This window comes from Trachinotus anak, unplaced genomic scaffold (assembly GCF_046630095.1).
Source record: "Trachinotus anak isolate AG129_WGS33_773 ecotype Australia unplaced genomic scaffold, CSIRO_AGI_Tana_v1 ptg000026l, whole genome shotgun sequence".
NCBI classification, from domain to species: Eukaryota; Metazoa; Chordata; class Actinopteri; order Carangiformes; family Carangidae; genus Trachinotus; species Trachinotus anak.
The window spans coordinates 6183140-6199518 of NW_027273877.1; the positions used below are offsets into that span (position 1 = coordinate 6183140).

Genomic DNA, 16379 nt, shown 5'->3' on the forward strand with positions numbered 1-16379 from the left:
CTTATGATATGGAGGCAACACGCGTTGACGTGTCGCGCTGCGCTTCCGACCTCGAGTATCGGTATGCGTCTTCTGCGCACACACACACGCACACGCAGCACTCTCATGGGGACATGCGGCCAGCGGACGCAGCCACGGTAAGTGGAGCCAGTTTTCATGCGGGACCTTTATCTCCCGGGAAGATGTAACAACTTTCCCCCAGGCTCGACGCGTCGTTGCTGTCGTTGCCCGTGTTGGAGAAAGGGAAGTTTGAGAGACTTTTTCTCGTTTTCTCGGCACCATTCCGCCGATCACTGGCCGTCCGTGCAGATTGCGCAACGCGGCGTGTGATCGGGCTGAAAAACGTGAAAACAATTCACTATTGTTGTTTTTATTCAACGCCAGTGCCGTTGCTGACCGCTCGCTTTGGCCAAAGTCCACCTCGTTATCTCGGTTATGCTTTGCTTTGGCCATGCGGGACTTCTCCAGGGAGCACATTTCACTCTCTCCACTTGGTTAAAAAGGGGGATTTTCGCGCACGAAACTGGCGTTTTTCAGCCCAAAGCCACATCTGCAGTGTTGTTGAACAATAACTTGTGTTTTTCTTTTTCCCAACTTAAATGTTTCGCTACTTTGAGGGCCAAGTGTGCCGCTTGGTCCCGTGTGTGTGTGTGTGTGTGTGTGTGTGTGGGGAGGGGGGGGGGGGGGGCAATGCGCAAAGTGTGTGGTCTCCAAGCTCTCCACCCCCGCAGAGACGCACGGTTTGCGCGCAAGCACACACACACACACACACACACACACACACACACACACACGCACGCACGCACACACACAGGCTCTGTCTGTCACGGTCGGGCATGGATGTCTCCGGGTCTCAGGAATGCGCCCGGCGTTTCCTCTGTATTTTTCACATTAAGAGCAGTTTGGGAACCGCTCTCAAAGCCGCTCTCAGAACCGCCGCCACCACTGTCAAGTCAGGCGCAGTAAATCGCTGACTTCCGGTTACATGTTTCAAAATAAGGGTCGGGTGGACTCGCAAAGTGACGCAAAGGACCATAAATGTACTGACTATATATACAATCAGCAAGTCACTTCCCGATAAATTTAATTGATTGACGAAACATTTGTCATCATTTTTTTTTTAAATTTCAGAATACACTGTATTATTTCTGATTCAAATTCTTTTTTGCATTATCAATTCATGTCTAGATTATTTTCTTGACTTAATTATTCATTGTTGTATAAAATGACAGAAATTAGTTTTAGAGAAATAATTAAATAATTTCCTCAAACCCCGGAAATTATCACCTCAACTCACAAACTGGAATTTGGGAATATTTGAGACTAATCAACTGTAAATAATAATCAATAATTGCTGATAAACTTTAAGTCTATTGATTATCAGTTAACAATCTTCTCAGCTCTAATATTTTCTGTGAATAAAGACACACAGATACTTTTAAAAATATCATTTTACTATAATTTCTGCATTAAAAGTTATGTAGGATTTTCCAATATTTTGATTGTCCAGCAACAATCACCAGCAAAAGAAAAAGTCCTATTATCTTGTAGATGTTCTATATTTAGTTTATGTCAGATCACAAATCATATTTTCAGTTTTGTTTTCAGCCCACCTAATTTTCTTAGATTTTGTCACAAGCTGAGCTAAATGCTTTTATTTTGAATGCAAAACTCGAGTAGTTTCCGGTTTGTTCCTGATGAACTGAGGCCAGTTTCACGCTGTAGAGGGAGTGGGGGGTGGGGGGGTAGCCCCTGCCTGGAGAGGAGAGAGGGGGAAATTCTTGTGTTTTTGGTATGCGATTACCCAGCGGAGAACCCATGACTGAGGGGGAGGAGGAGGAGGAGGAGCGGGGTTGAGTTTAGGATACATTCCTGGTCTTCCTCTTTAAGTTAACCACATTATTGGAGCAGCTGACATGTTGCCTCCTCACATGACACGCATAAGTTCCCAGCTGATCCATTACAACTGGACAAAGTGGTCAGATGAGCTCAGCACTGATAAGTATGATACACAAATACCACAGGAAAACTACAAATCCCAATAAAAAGTACTGTTGTCACAAGAAAAAACTGCCAAAATTCAAGCGATCACCAATGTCAACACATGAGAACATTTTATTGAACCTATTGCATCTATATATGTAACATTAATGAATATACCTGCTGTTTATTCATCACAGGTTAAGTGAAAATCTCTTTTCAAATGAGTCAGGGACTGAATAAAACAAACAACGGTTGTCTTTTAAATGGTTCTTAATACTTGGATTGGACACTCCCCTTGTGTGTCTGTGGATCAGATAATTTAACTTTACTGTAGTTCTGTTGAAGAATGAAGTGCTGGCTAGTCAGACATGTTGCATTCTTTAAGGAGTTGATATTCAAATTATAAAGATTTAAGTTTCTACAAATTGACATGTTGGTCGTACTTGCTTTAAAAAAAAATAAAGTCACGTTTTCTCTCGTTCCTTTATGACACATACAAAAGGCATCTTTTTGACCAAACAGTTTCAAAGCGAATACGGAATCATTTTTAAAGTAAAATTCACAAAAATGGATGAAACAAGATAAATCTGAGGCATCAACAAATGAATACCATCCCCTGCTCTCCCAAAAAAATTCAGTCCAACCCCCTCCATCCTTAATAATTTGTGTACAGCCCCCTAAAAAGTGAATTCAGTTCATCACTTCTATTGAATTCTTTTTTTCCGGCACCTTTTTAACAACACTTTTCTGCAAACCCTCAGGTGGTCAAGCACACACACACACGTACACACACCAGCTCAGCGCAAACTTCAGAAACACAGCGACATTACATCTGACATATTAAAATGGAGCTCGCCAGATTTGCATAAAACCAGCAGAGCTCTGCCTGTTCATCAGCATCTGTCGAAATCATAATCGCCCACTCGCTAACGACAATTACTATAATGGACTGATTGTTGGATTATACCACCAAAGTGGTTTTAGCACACATCTGCATAATTGTTCTTAGCATATATGCGCCTGTGGGCTCCTGGCTGCCATTAGCTGTTGCAGAGTGATTGAGGAGCCGTTTGATGCCTGAAGAACGACGGTAAATTGCGTGCCAACCGCGTGGGTGTTTTGAGTGTTTTAAGTGTGTGTCCACAGAGTCTGTACTGCGTGGAAATGCACTAAGTGTTGCCTGATGCAGGGACAGAGCAGTTCAATGAGAACCCTGGAGGAAAGTTCACTTACAGGGGTCAACTTAGGGGCCCGTGAGCAAGGCACTGAACCTATAGCCTGGAGCTCCCATAAACAGCAGCTGGCTGCTGCTGGTTTGAAGCAGGATAGACAGCTTCATGCTGACTCAACCTTATGAATAAAGGTTTAGAAACAAAGGTTATACTAGTGAATATGTCATTGTCTGTGGATGATGCAAGCAAACCAAGGGACGATTAGTGACGAGATGAATCATGCTCCAAGTTTACCAAAATTGCACCGGTGGGGTTGCAGCAATGGCCGTTCCAAGTTTGAAACTACAAACGTTACCAGCAGGTTAGCCTCTAAGTGCACCAGTTTTGTCAGTCTTGGACTTGGTCTTGCAATTTTTGGCAAACAAAGTTTACATTTTGAGCTTACCCATTAAAATGTTGACTATTTCTAATACCAAAAAGTATTTTTTATCAAAATAGAATGACTGGAAAACAAATACTATCAATGCTTTTCACATTCTAACTGATATTGTGTTGGTTTTGAATGATCCTTCCTTTAATGACGTCCCATCCCAAAATCCCATAATATGTCAAATGAAAACAGGAAGAAGACTTTGGAACTGATGTTTACTTGTGCACTCATTTGCCTCTTTGTTCAAAAGCTGGAACCCAAAGCTAAGATGTGTCCTGTGTCCAGCTTTTGTCAAAAATCAGATCAGTGAAACTAATGTCACGTGACCAACAGATGGACACACACATCCGTAGTACATGGGGGACTATAGCAGCGTGAGCCAGATCAACAGCTGAACCCAGCTTTCCTCTTCCAGTCCCTGTTTAAACATGCAGTGAGGCTTTGGGGGGGTGGGGGGGGGGGGGGATCTGTCGAACTCTTTCCTCCTTCAAAAGTGCAAATTTCTTAATCCAATTCAATAGTGAAAAATTGAGTCAGCACAGAGGAAGTTCTCGTCTGTGCCGGTGTGTAATGACACCTGAAACCATCACGCGGGCCGCTGTTACTTCATCTCCTCCTCGTCCTCTCCTCATTGCTCATCTCCTGAAAACAGGCCAACATCCCACACACAAAATCATGCTCTCTCTCACTCTCTCCTTTTCTCTGAGCAGCACTCTGTGCTAATTACTCTCCGTTTCCATGGCAATGGGTAGCACCTCTTTTCTTGTTATCTTGGATAGCCCATCGCAAACATGCCACGCATCACATCATCCGACTGAAGCAACATTTCATATTGTTGAGTGGATAGATTTGATCTTGCGGCAGAGACATTGACAGCCGCCCCCCAGTTGTCAAGAAAAACAAAGAAATTATGAGTTTTTCTTGAATCATTCTAAAAGCAAAAATCCAGTTTTATACAGTATTATCAATCTGTGATATAATATACATTTACATTTTTGTGGTAATGTATTTTTTTGCTTCTGCATGTGGTTTTAGTTTAGATAGATACTTCCTATATTTCCCAGAATGCCTTTTGACAGGTAATTATAGTATGTGTAGGTAAAAAGAGCGAAAACAGCAGCAGAGCAACAACAGTTACATTTTTCTTTACTGAGGTTCTTTTATGATGATTTCTCTCAGTGAAATGAAAAAAAAACTCAGCTTTAAACTTAGTTTCTAACAGCATTAAAGGCCCTGAAACCTATTTTCTTAATCGGCTGCTTACAAGCGATGGGATCAGACGCGGACACACAATCTTCTGCCAAACCTCGAGGAGTTTTTGCTATTTGACATGAGAGAGTTTCTGTATTTCTGTTATTGTCTGTGCTCTCGCTGGTCTGACGTGGGCGGGGCTCATTTGGGAAAATGTGATATCACAAAATGTACTGGCTGAGTGTTAAACTGTTAAAAAATAAATCCTTTTTTTTTTTGGGATCTCATTAAGTGCTAAAATGTACAATGTTATAGATAAAAACTTAAATCAGGTTTTCAAGGGCTTTTAAAGTTTTTCCTTACGTAACACAAACAGGGAGGCGCAGACATGCCATCATGTTTATTATTTCCCTTCACAACACTGTATTCTGGCAGTTTTTATTGATTGATTGATCGGTCGTAGGCATTATCATTCAATGGGGACATTTCATTAAGTTATTATAAAAGGGGCTTTTCAACTTGTATGGCCCCTCTGCCTCCTCCCTGTCAGCCATAAGCTCTGGATGTCGCACATTAGGCTCCGTATAAGTGCGTCACTTTGACATAGTCACGAGTTTCTATATATAAACATGTAACTTAAGAGGGGAAAAAAGTGTTAACACTGGAACGGGTCAGAAGACAAGCATGGGTGCTAATTACAGGGGGAAGAAACAGCACGGGTGGATTCAAGGACTGTGTGTGTTGGTGCCTTTGAGTCGAACCTGAGAGCGGGATGGAGGGGCCGAGAGAGCGATAGTCTGAGATTATCTCAGAGGCCCTCAGTTCATTACTCATTAAACACACAGGAATGTGCTGTCTGTGTCGGGCTGAGTGGAGCGAGGCTTTATAGGATACTTTTAAAACTTTCAATTTAAAGGAATGAATTTCACTTTCATTTCTGCTCATTTAGGATTGAGATGATGACTTTGATAAGAATTAAATAAGAATTTGCTGGTTGCAGCTTCAGGCAACGACAATAAACAACATTAGCACAGACTCTGTTTACATTTCACCACCAGTGCACATAAACATCAGCAATAAAATCATCTGTTTATTCTCTTTGTTTAATCCGTGTTTAAGTGGCATAAATTCACTGCTAATCAGTATTAATTTCCTAACATTAACATGTAGTTCAGTTGTGTTGCGCAGAATAAAAAGTGGGTTTACCCCCTCCTCTTTGCACGTGCCTTAATACCACATTATCCTCAATGACCCTGGGTTTTATGAATGGGCAGCAGGAAGCTCTGCCATTGGCCGAAAGTGACAACCAATCAGGGAGGATCATTTGCAACAGAGGTGGGAGTGGATGAATGGACGAGTCAGGCATTTTTAGAGGTCAGGGCCCGGTGTGTGTGTGTGTGTGTGTGTGTGTGTGTGTGTAGGTGTCTGTAGGTGTGCGTGAGTCCCACACACTGACCTACTTGGTTTATTGCAGGCGTCTATACATAGTGGTGGGAAACGCAGGCAGACAATCGGCCCGGTTAAAATTAGCAGTCAGGGCCACCTGTCTGTTTCTCACAAAGGCGGAAACGAGACAGCAGGCAGGGCAGAGATGGAGGGAACAGGGAGGAAGGAAAGGGGGGAAAAGAGGAACGAGGAGGGGGGGAGGGAGGGCATTGATCACTCTGCTGGTTTAACTCCTTCTCTCTTGCTCTTTCTCCCCTTTTTTCCCCTCACTCAACACAGGGAGACATTGTTAGGCAGTCTGGATTTGAGGGGTGGGTGGGGGGGTGGGGGGGGGGGGTGGGGTTGGTGGTCCAGGCCAAGCGGAGTTCACATACCTCTCTGCTGGATCACTGCCAGACTTCACAGACGATATAGGTGGATAATATAGGAGAGGAGAGTTGAGGGACTATTCCAGCTTTTTATTTATAACGATCCACCTTCTACAATAAGAGCCTATTGGAACACCTTTTTTTCCACTGCTTTACAATTACAGGGCCCCTCTGCCACCTGCACCCCCCTCCACCCCCCCAACACACACACACACACCCCACCCCTCTCTTTAACATATAACACTATTGTCACTGTATCACAAAACTCAAGTTTCCTGCCTTTGTCGGTTCAGACAGCCAACAGGAAGTCTTCGTCTTCTTAACTGACATGCACATTAAAACTGGCATCTTGTTTCCTAGAATCCACACCCACACTTGGTTTTGTTCCTGTGTGCCTCCACCAAAGTAAAAGAGTTTGTGGGTGGGGAGTCAAAATGTTTTCAGAAAAGCAGAAAAATACAGTCGGCTACATGTCAGCATTGCTTCATGGCCACCGGAGAATTCAGCTCTCATTATTACTTTCAAATGTGTTAAAATATTAAACATAAAAGGCTGGATACTTAATTTCCCATGAGGTTAAACTCAGACGTCCTCTTTCCTTCGTGCAGTTTGACAGTCAAACTCCTCATATGAATAAAGTGATTCTCATCTCAATGTTTTTCTCTTCCAGCGCTCCCCTCAGACTGAACAAGAGGCCGATACTCCAGGAAAAAGGTGCTGGAAAGTCCTCCGGCGTCCATCTGTGTGGCCGGCAAAATGGACGCTGCAAGAGCCCGGCTCGGACGGCCATCTTGGTTTTTCACATGGGAGCAGAGGGACAGTATTGTGCCGAAAGGCAAAGAGGGAGATGAGGAGAGAAGTGGCAGAATTTAGCTTTTTTTCCCATGTGCACCTCAAACTCATTTGTCATAGTTTCTCTGAATGTTAAGAGCCCTTTTATGATTTATGTAAATCTTCCCACAAGGCTAATGCACGAACAGATGTAGCTAAAATCCTGGTAATTAGGCAAAACGTCTGCAGAAAACTTGCAGATAACAAAACTAAAAGTCTGCAGCAATGCCAGTAGTTTTGTGATGCTGCTCCTCACTACAACCTGTTTACATATTTCACAAATCCATGAAATCGTTTGTTCAGTCCCTCCTGAACAACTCATCTACACACTGACGTGGGTTTCTGTGAGTCAGAGGCCCTCTTGTATGTGTGAACACCAAAAGCTACACCCTTGTCGGAAGGAGGGAACCTGCCTTGTTGCAGGACGTGTGAAGAGGGTGTAATACTGCAGAAGCATCTTACGTGAAAAGTTTGAGTCGAACAGGCTTTTCACATGTTACCAATGCAGGAAATTGGCAGAGCATTTCTGTTAGAAGGTGCAAATGGGAAAAAAGCCTCTGTCTGTTGTATTGTTAGCACCTTTTCCTCCACTTTCATGTACATTGAAGAGGGTTTCTGCTGCATTTATGTCATTTCTGAATGAATATTTTGTATTAGTGCTGTACTATATTGTTTAAAATTTGAAAAAGCGTGTTTTTTTTTCTCTTTTGTTTCTTTCTTCACAAAATTTATTCTTAGTCATGTCTCCACCTGTATTATATTAGCGACGACACACCCAATATCCGAGGGGATCCTCCTTGTTTGTCACGTTCTCTCAGCATGAAGTTGTTTTCCTCCTCATCATTTCCTGTCTTGGCTGAAACGTGAACATCAGACAGGCGGCCATTTTGGCTCTGACTGGAGCTGCAGAGCCACGGGGCACCCAGCGGTTGCTCAGTAGTCAGTGTAGATCCTGTGGGGCTGGCAGCAGCTACATCTGGCTACTGGGTCTCCGCTGGCAGCCGTGTCACTCAGGGTATATGATGACAACACACTGATTGTGTGAGTGAATAATCATATTTAACATGCTCTGTGGAACGTTTACGAACTAGACTAGTAGGTTACTGTCTAACACTGCTTTCCATGTGCCGTTCACACCATCCCCTTGTGATCTTTTCTGCTACACAGCTTTTAAATTTCAAAGAAACGTCTCGACTGCCCACCCACTGTGAGGAGAAAAGCCTCCAGCAGAGTTAATCGCAGCCTGAATGAGTAGTCTGGAGAAGCACCACCACCAGGAAATGTATTTTTTTCTAAATAAAAATGAAGTTACGAGATACTGGGTACGTTCTGGACCTGGCATACAGTGTAGGATTCTGTGTGTGTCAGTCTACAGCTACATTGTCTGCTGGGTTTCAGGCCTTTACTCACATTTGATCATTATTTTGAATATTTACTGTAAATCTGTTTGCTGTAAATAATAACACTGTGGACTGTGGTTTGTTAAAGGAGACAAAAAGCATGGATAATTTGACAACTTTGTGTTTATTGACTCATCATAAAACATTCTTCAAACAATAAAACAATTTTAAATGTCCGTTTCTGTACAATGCTTGCTAAGCAATTTTATTTATATATAGAAAATGTAAGAGGAGTTGTGTTAAAATGACAAAACTCCTTCAAATTTAATGGCAGGTATTCTGGAAAAAATAACAGCATTCCATCAACAAATATTTTCAAGCAATAAATATGTATTTATAAATAGTTTAAATTTACATCAAGATTAGAAACAACGAAACAAAAAAATCACAAATTAAACTTTTATTCCATAAGTCTATGTGCAACCCATTTTCTTTGTGACTTGGCTAGTAAGTTTTTTTTCCTACATTTTTTCTTTTTTTTTTTTTTAAACCTAAACAAACAAAATGTCATAGTTTTGAAAAGAACAAGACAAAAGATAAAACCTGTAAAAAAAAAAAAAAAGAAAAAAAAGAAAGAAAAAAAAAGTAACGAAATAAAGAAAGAAAATCACCTAAACTCTTCACATTACAATTTTTTTTGGAGATTTTGTTGTCCAAAGAGTCTTAAAATTACTATCTACCATAGAAAATGACCAGTTAGGCTAGTGCTCCTTATAAGGAAAAACTGAAGAAAATTTGGGGGAAACCTATAAATCAAAGCCAACATTTCATCCTGTTACCAGAATAAAAAAAGAGGAGAGGGAGAGAGAGAGAGAGAGAGAGAGAGAGAGAGAGAGAGAGAGAGAGAGAGAGAGAGAGAGAGAGAGAGAGAGAGAGAGAGAGAGAGGTTGTCAAGTCAGTAGTCTTTTACGGGTGGTGTTGCCAGTTGTGACAGTTAACAAGTATCTACAAAACATTTTATCACGCATTAAAGAATCCCACTCCTCCCCCTTGTCCCCCTGTTCCCAACCGTTTTTGATTAAGTCCTCCATTAAAACAGGGCTGAACCATTGTCATTAGAGGGGGCTGGGAGAGGGCGGGGAGGGAGAAGAGAGAAACAAGTCCTGTTAGTGAGCTCGGTGGCTCCCCCCTCTGGAAGGGCCAGGCCCCAGCACTTCAAACAGGTTGCATAGACAGACACACTCAGCCTCCAGCCGTCGCTATGGAGACCAGCCATATAGGAGGGGCGGTGGTGAGGGTGGGGAGACGGCCTTGGCTTTCCTGAATATCAGAAATGGTCCGTGTATGTAGATGTTTGTTTTGTTCTGGTTTTTTTTCTCCTTTAAATCTTAATACAAGTTCCTGTGCATGGGCTTCATGGCTCCACAGCAGAAGAAGAAAGAGGTGTCAACTAATGTCAAGATGAAGATGAATGAAGAGGAGGGGCCTGGGGAGGAAGATGATACATGAGGATTAGTCAGGTCATTGAATTCATCAGCTCGAGGCCTCTGGTCTGAGGTCAAAATACCATAGACACAAAAAGCAGTGTAACTTTAACTGTCTGTGTATTATAATAGTTGTATTGTAGGTATCACATGGTATAAAAAACAACTTTCACACACTTAGAAATTATTGCATGATAATAGGTAGCAAATTTCTGTATTGATGCAGTTCAAAGAGGAACCACACCTGTTCTCCTGTCAACTTATAGACTTTTATTTCATCACATGGACTTGAATTGAAAACCCATCGTTTACCAGCAGTAAAAAAGTTTCTAGCTTCAAAAACTTTAAACATCTAAAGTAAAATTTCAGATAAATCAGTATTTTTTTTCCATCAGTTCACAAACATGAAGAAGATTTTCTTTCCCTCTGAAAGAAGCAATGAGTGCAGCCCTCCCTCAGCCTGCTGACTTACTAATGTGAACTGGTCGTAGACCTGCATCAGGTCCTCCATCCTGTGCTGTTCCAGCACCACAAAGTCGTCCAGCGTGGCGCTGCCTTTCCTGGCACAGTCCTGGCAGTGGACCACATACTGCTTCTTAGAGAGGAGCTCGCGGCGCACAAACAGCAGGTTGAACACCTCCACCTACAAACGTATGTATACATACACACACACATATATAAGAGGTGGCACAAACTCTGAATAACTTCAACCTAATGTCATTTTTATTGTAACTCTGAGCTGCGGTTTGTGAAGCTGAATGAGGATGAACAGCAGACGCAGACTGCAGTGATGATGTCATCGACAGACAGATCCTGGAGCTGCTGCACAGACAGTGAGTAATGGAACAATTGCTAGGACACAATGACAGCAGCTGCTGAATGGGATATGGAGACATTTCAGCTAAAAAGCTGAAAGCCCTGCATTCAAATAAAACCATTAGCACAGCCGTTAATTAGCTCAAACAAAACTGAGTTGGCCCTTAATGCAATGTCAGTGAACCAACGGATCAGAAGTCTTGATGCTGTCCAAATTGAATGGAACAGCAAACTGCAGAACTGCAGAATAAATGTCTCTCCCAAGTTCTAGTGTGTACATTTCATTTTATATTGTGCAGCTTCAAATTATTTGTTCCTTTTGTGACTTAAAGAAAAACATGTCAAAAACATGACAGAAATGGTTACAACCAACATGTAAATTAACTAAAATATCAATACAGTCGCACTGGTGATAAATGAATTCATTACATTCACACATGTACTGAAAAACAGCAGCAGTTTTATCCCCTAATACTTGGTGCTAATCCAACATGTAGGGTGTTGAGTCTCATTCAGGATGTGAGCAGGAACAAGTGCACGTCCACTAGAAAATAAGTGTGAGCTGCAGAGATGTGAAATCCTGTTAAAACTCACACCCCTGCAGCTGAAATGTTCCTGGTGTGCTTTACTGACCTCGCAGATGGTGCAGTAGTGGGCCGGCTCGTCCCTGGTCCTCGGCCTCAGCGCCGTTTCCTTGCCGGCCGACACCAAGGCTTCCTTCACCCACTGGCACTGCTTCAACGTCCGCAGCAAGCAGTACCTGGGGACAGGAAGACACGCAGTCAAACACACAATCCAAACAAACAATATGCTGCGAGCGCCAGGTGCTGCGACTCACTTGATCATCTCAAACAGCTTGTGGTCGGACACTTTGATGTTGCGAGCCATGTTCCAGGAGAGGTGCACCATGGGAACCATAGACTTGACACTCTGGAGCTTATTCCACTCGTAGCGCTCCACAGCCAGCTTGTACTGGTGAGCTGAAAACACACAAGATTAACGATGCTTTGGGTGGTAGTCATGCATTCAAAGCACAAGTGTAGTGCGAGCCTGTGTGTGGACAGTGTGAACAGGTGCGCTGGTTAATATGGAAGCTGCTTCTTTCTGTCACTGACGACGGAAAACTGCGTGTGAAATGCAGCTGGTGGAGACAGGAAATAAAAACTGCTGTAATCAGATTGGTAATCAGCTAAAAAGGTCAATAATCAGCTAAAAAGCATTTCAAACATCACAGAAAAGGTCACCATATCAGATATAATTCCTGTTTGACATGATTGTGAACCTTGGCTGCCTTTTGGTGTGTAAATACACACGATTTTCCACTAGTGCATGTCTACAAAAATTTTCAATTTGTTGCCGTAAGTGTGCAAAGACAAACTAAGATAAGTAAGTGTAATGCACGAAAGCAAAAAACTGCCCTTTGCCCGCAACATGAACCAGTATCCCATAATTCAGTGCGTACCTGTCAGAGGTCCTACGTTCCAGGCAATGTTGTTGCACCAGCCGATGGCCTGCACCCAGTGCACGGTGCCGGTGTTGAGCCACACCAAGTCGCCCGGACGCTGGATGAACCGATAGACGGGCACGTCGGCCTCGTACAGGTCCTCCAGGTTGGGCCACCACGAGCCCATCAGGAAGTTGATGTTGTTCCTGCAGGCGATGAGGAGAAACAGAGCAGTGATCAGATATGAACTGAAGGAAATGAAGGAGGGAGCGGGCCACTGAGGTGGAGCAAAGACAGCTTCAGCTCATCTTACTTTTCACAGAAGTTGCTCATCACTCCCCAGTAAGGCTCAGGTACTGCAAACCATTCACAGTCTCCTGGTCCAATGTTGATGTTGACGGCACAGAAGTTATTGTGTTCCTGGTGACCTGGAGGGACAAACACAACCTCTACACATCAGAACTGTCAGACTGCATAACTGTCGTAGCACCTTGCCCCAGAATGTAAGTGAGGGTGCACTGACCTGGTATCCTGCTCCCAGGGACCTTCATGTAGAGCTGAACCGTGTTCATACCCAGGATGGTGTGCCCCACGTGGCTGAGCAGGTTGCCGGCGGATACGACTCGGGCGAAGGCCGGAAGTTTACTGAGCTCCTGAAGCTGCTGTTTCCACCTGGAACAGAGAGGTCACCATGAGATCACAGTGTCAGGCGCCAAATAATCAGTTTCAAGTCGTGACGGTGATGAGATGGCGAGACCAAATCCACACTCACTTCCTTTCGTCCGACACATCGATGTTGGTTCCAAACTTGATGTGCTTTAAGGGTCCCCGTCTTTTGCGTGCAACACTGATGATACACATAAAGAGAATTAATAATTTGCCACATACGGTTTGTTTAACGTGGGCTCTGCCCTGCAATGATCCGTTCAGAGAAAATGAATGAAAAAACTGAAACTTGTTTGCACAAAGTGGAGCAAACAAAAAAAAAAACGGGGGACGTAGCAGAAATTCAGAGAAGGGGTGCCAACCATTATGACATAGTGTCTGAAATATAATTACTTGGGTGGTGGCTCACATGCCAAGAATGACACTGGATATTGTCTGGCTTTTGATGTTTTTTTAAATCCATTCCTCAAAACATAAAACAATTCAGCCAAACCAAACCAAAATGAATAGTGGGACAAATAAAGTATCGAGGTCTGGAGCTTTCTAACTAATATAAGTGAGGTAAATTAGTATAAAAAACAACATTAGGTACCTCTCTGCTGATGCTGGCTCTGCATCCGAAGGCTCCTTTAGTGCCTTCTTCTCATTCTCCTCCTGAAAACAAACAGGAGACACTTTAAACCAACAATATATTACAACCAAATATTTCTTAGTATGGTCAGATTTCTAATGCAAAACTGGAATCCTGAATATCTGTTCCTCAAGTAGGCTCCAGGGAATATCGTTGAAGTGCAACTGACCCGCAGGGACTCCTGGAAGGAAGCAGCCTGATACTGGGCGTATTTGGCGATGGTTGTGTGGGCGCGGGCACTTTCGCAGCGCCACATTTTCTTGGTACCCGCCGGGTCCCAGTTCTCATCAGCGGGCTGAGAGAGCTGAGTCCAGACCTCCACCAGGTGCTCCGGGTTGGCCTCTACCAACGTCTTTGTAGAGAACAGACCCAGATCTGCAGAGAAATGGGCGACATTGCTTCGTTACAGCGAAATGAAACAGCAAAACATGTATCAGATCAATCTCGTGTTTTAGTGTTTAGTGTTATGCAGCATTACGTGGTGTAAACAATGCATTTACCCAGTTTGAGTGCTCCAGCCAGTCCTCTGATGACAGTGACAGGGTTGGAGGGGTTTGTGCAGAACTGGTGCAGTGGAGGGAAGAAAGCATCCCTCTTGTTCTCCAGCTGGTCAGACAGAAAAGAGGAAGTTAATGTGTGTTATATGAAATGGTCAGATCAGGTAAAAAAAAAATCAAAAAAAATCATCAGCATTATCTTTAAACTGTTAATAAATGACATCGAGCAGCCTGTTTCCCCTGGGTGATACTCACATAGATGCTGGGCGTGGGAGGGTTGAGCTTGTCTTTGGGCAGGGCTGGTGAGGGTGGAGGCGGCAGCCGGGGCGGGGGGCACTTATCGAGGAGGATGCTGCTGTTGGAGAGACCATTCTTCCCCAGGTTTCTGCACACAAGAGGACGCAGACGATGTTTTCAGTCGTGGCAGAACAAGTGATGCACCACACAGAGTGCTAACGCTGACTAATCTTCTACATGAAGGCCATGTTTTACCAGTCAAATGAAAAAGAGGGAAAAACTAATTTCCATTAGACCAAAAAAAAAAAAAAAAAAAAGTGCAACCAAACGGAGGAAGCTATTCAAGCTGAATAATATCTGCATGGCAACAAGACTGCCCGGTGGCCTTGAGTGTTGTTTACAGTTACATAATGATTTGCCTGTAGTTGTGCAGTTTCTCTGCTACTCCACTGGGAGGAGACATCTTCCAAACAAAAACACTCATCTGCAACGACTGTAGATAAAATAAAATACCAAACTCAACTGCAGATGTATAACATGCTAGAAATATATCCAACAATACAGTCATCCTGTCTTTTTGTTATGAAACAACATTATCATTGACACTTATCTCTACTGATCAAGACCATTTCTATGTGTTCAAACTGAGTCCAGGTCCTGCCTGCATTATAAACCCTGGCTGAGTGTGCAGGATGTTATGAAGCAACAAAGAGAATTTGCCACATGCTACAGATCTGTGTCGGTCGTATGAACTTCAAGCTCTGACTGAGGGTTCTTTAAGTGCATCTGCAGGACAGTTTGATGTGAAACACAGACCATGAGGCAGCTCAGGCTCACCTGCAGGCCTTCAGCACGTCTGTGGAGCTGGGGTAGATGGATATCGAAGATGACGATGAAGATGACGAGCTGTGTCCGTGTGGAGGCGTAGCTTTGAGACCAGTGACGGTGGGCGGCTCAGCCTTCAGTGGGCTTTGAGAGTCCTCAGAGATACCTCCTTTGCCGTTACCGTTCACGGCCGGTGCAGCAGACGTGGTGGTGGTGGTGGTGGTGGGACTGTGGGCGCCTGTTTGGGTGTGTTCTGTGGATTTGGGTGAGGGTGTGGCAGTGGATATGGCAGAGATGGGCGAGGAGGCAGCCGAGCTGCCCTGCGCATGGGGGGTGGAGGGCAGGACGGCCGGGTGGATGTTGTTGACTTTCTTGTGGGACTCGGGCGTGGTGGATGCTGTGGATTCAGTCCCTTCTGACGGTCCCTCGCCCTCATCAGGGCCCTTCCCCCCTGCCAGCAGGGCAGATAGTCTAGGATTGTCTGCGCTAAGGCTCGGCTTCTCGCCACCTTCTGCCACCTTGCCGCCATCCCCCGAGTGGACGTGATTAGCCAGGCCGTCTGCCTGTGCCGTTTTGCCATCGGCTGATGGCAGTGGCGATGGCGTCTTGCCCTCGGAGCCTCCGTTGCCGAGGGATGCGGCTGCCGTGACGAGGGCGGCTGCGGTGTTGCTATCTTTGGTAGCGGACGCACCGGGTGCTGCTCCACCTGAGGTAGAGGAGTGTGGGAGGGAGGGAGGGGATGGGAGGTGGTTGTGAGGCTGCTGCCGTGGCGATGGGGCGTTAGTGGAATGTCCAACCTGATTGTTGGGGTGCACAGGGGCGATGGAGTTGGGGGTCTGTGAGTGAGAGGGGGCCCCCTCACTGCTGGAGCCTGTCGCATGTGGAATAGACCCCTTCTGAAGCCCCTGGAGGAGGAAGAGAGTAGAAGTAAAACATACAGAAGGGGCGACTTGTCTTTGATGTCATTATTAATGGAGTTACCATGGTTACAGTATTTTGGCAGGTATGCAGTCGTGGC

The 16379-nt window shown here is 44.3% G+C and overlaps 1 protein-coding gene and 1 long non-coding RNA gene across 3 annotated transcripts in view; one reads left to right on the forward strand and one right to left on the reverse strand.

Moving 5' to 3' along the window:
• Positions 1-9364, forward strand: LOC139609461 (uncharacterized). The gene is made up of 2 exons (XR_011685229.1): positions 1-137; positions 7261-9364. It is a non-coding gene; the product is annotated as an uncharacterized lncRNA (long non-coding RNA).
• Positions 8927-16379, reverse strand: part of LOC139609452 (lysine-specific demethylase 6A-like) — a 27699-nt gene continuing 20246 nt past the window's right edge. For both annotated transcript variants that reach the window (XM_071464054.1, XM_071464053.1), the window contains 13 exons: positions 15374-16266; positions 14555-14684; positions 14303-14408; positions 13972-14177; positions 13764-13825; positions 13278-13352; positions 13029-13177; positions 12819-12933; positions 12524-12711; positions 11900-12041; positions 11695-11821; positions 10718-10888; positions 8927-10247 (listed from right to left, as the gene is read on the reverse strand). In XM_071464054.1, the coding sequence (XP_071320155.1) occupies positions 10218-10247; positions 10718-10888; positions 11695-11821; positions 11900-12041; positions 12524-12711; positions 12819-12933; positions 13029-13177; positions 13278-13352; positions 13764-13825; positions 13972-14177; positions 14303-14408; positions 14555-14684; positions 15374-16266 (2394 nt within the window). In that variant the 3' untranslated portion in view covers positions 8927-10217. The remainder of the gene's footprint in view (positions 10248-10717; positions 10889-11694; positions 11822-11899; positions 12042-12523; positions 12712-12818; positions 12934-13028; positions 13178-13277; positions 13353-13763; positions 13826-13971; positions 14178-14302; positions 14409-14554; positions 14685-15373; positions 16267-16379) is intronic.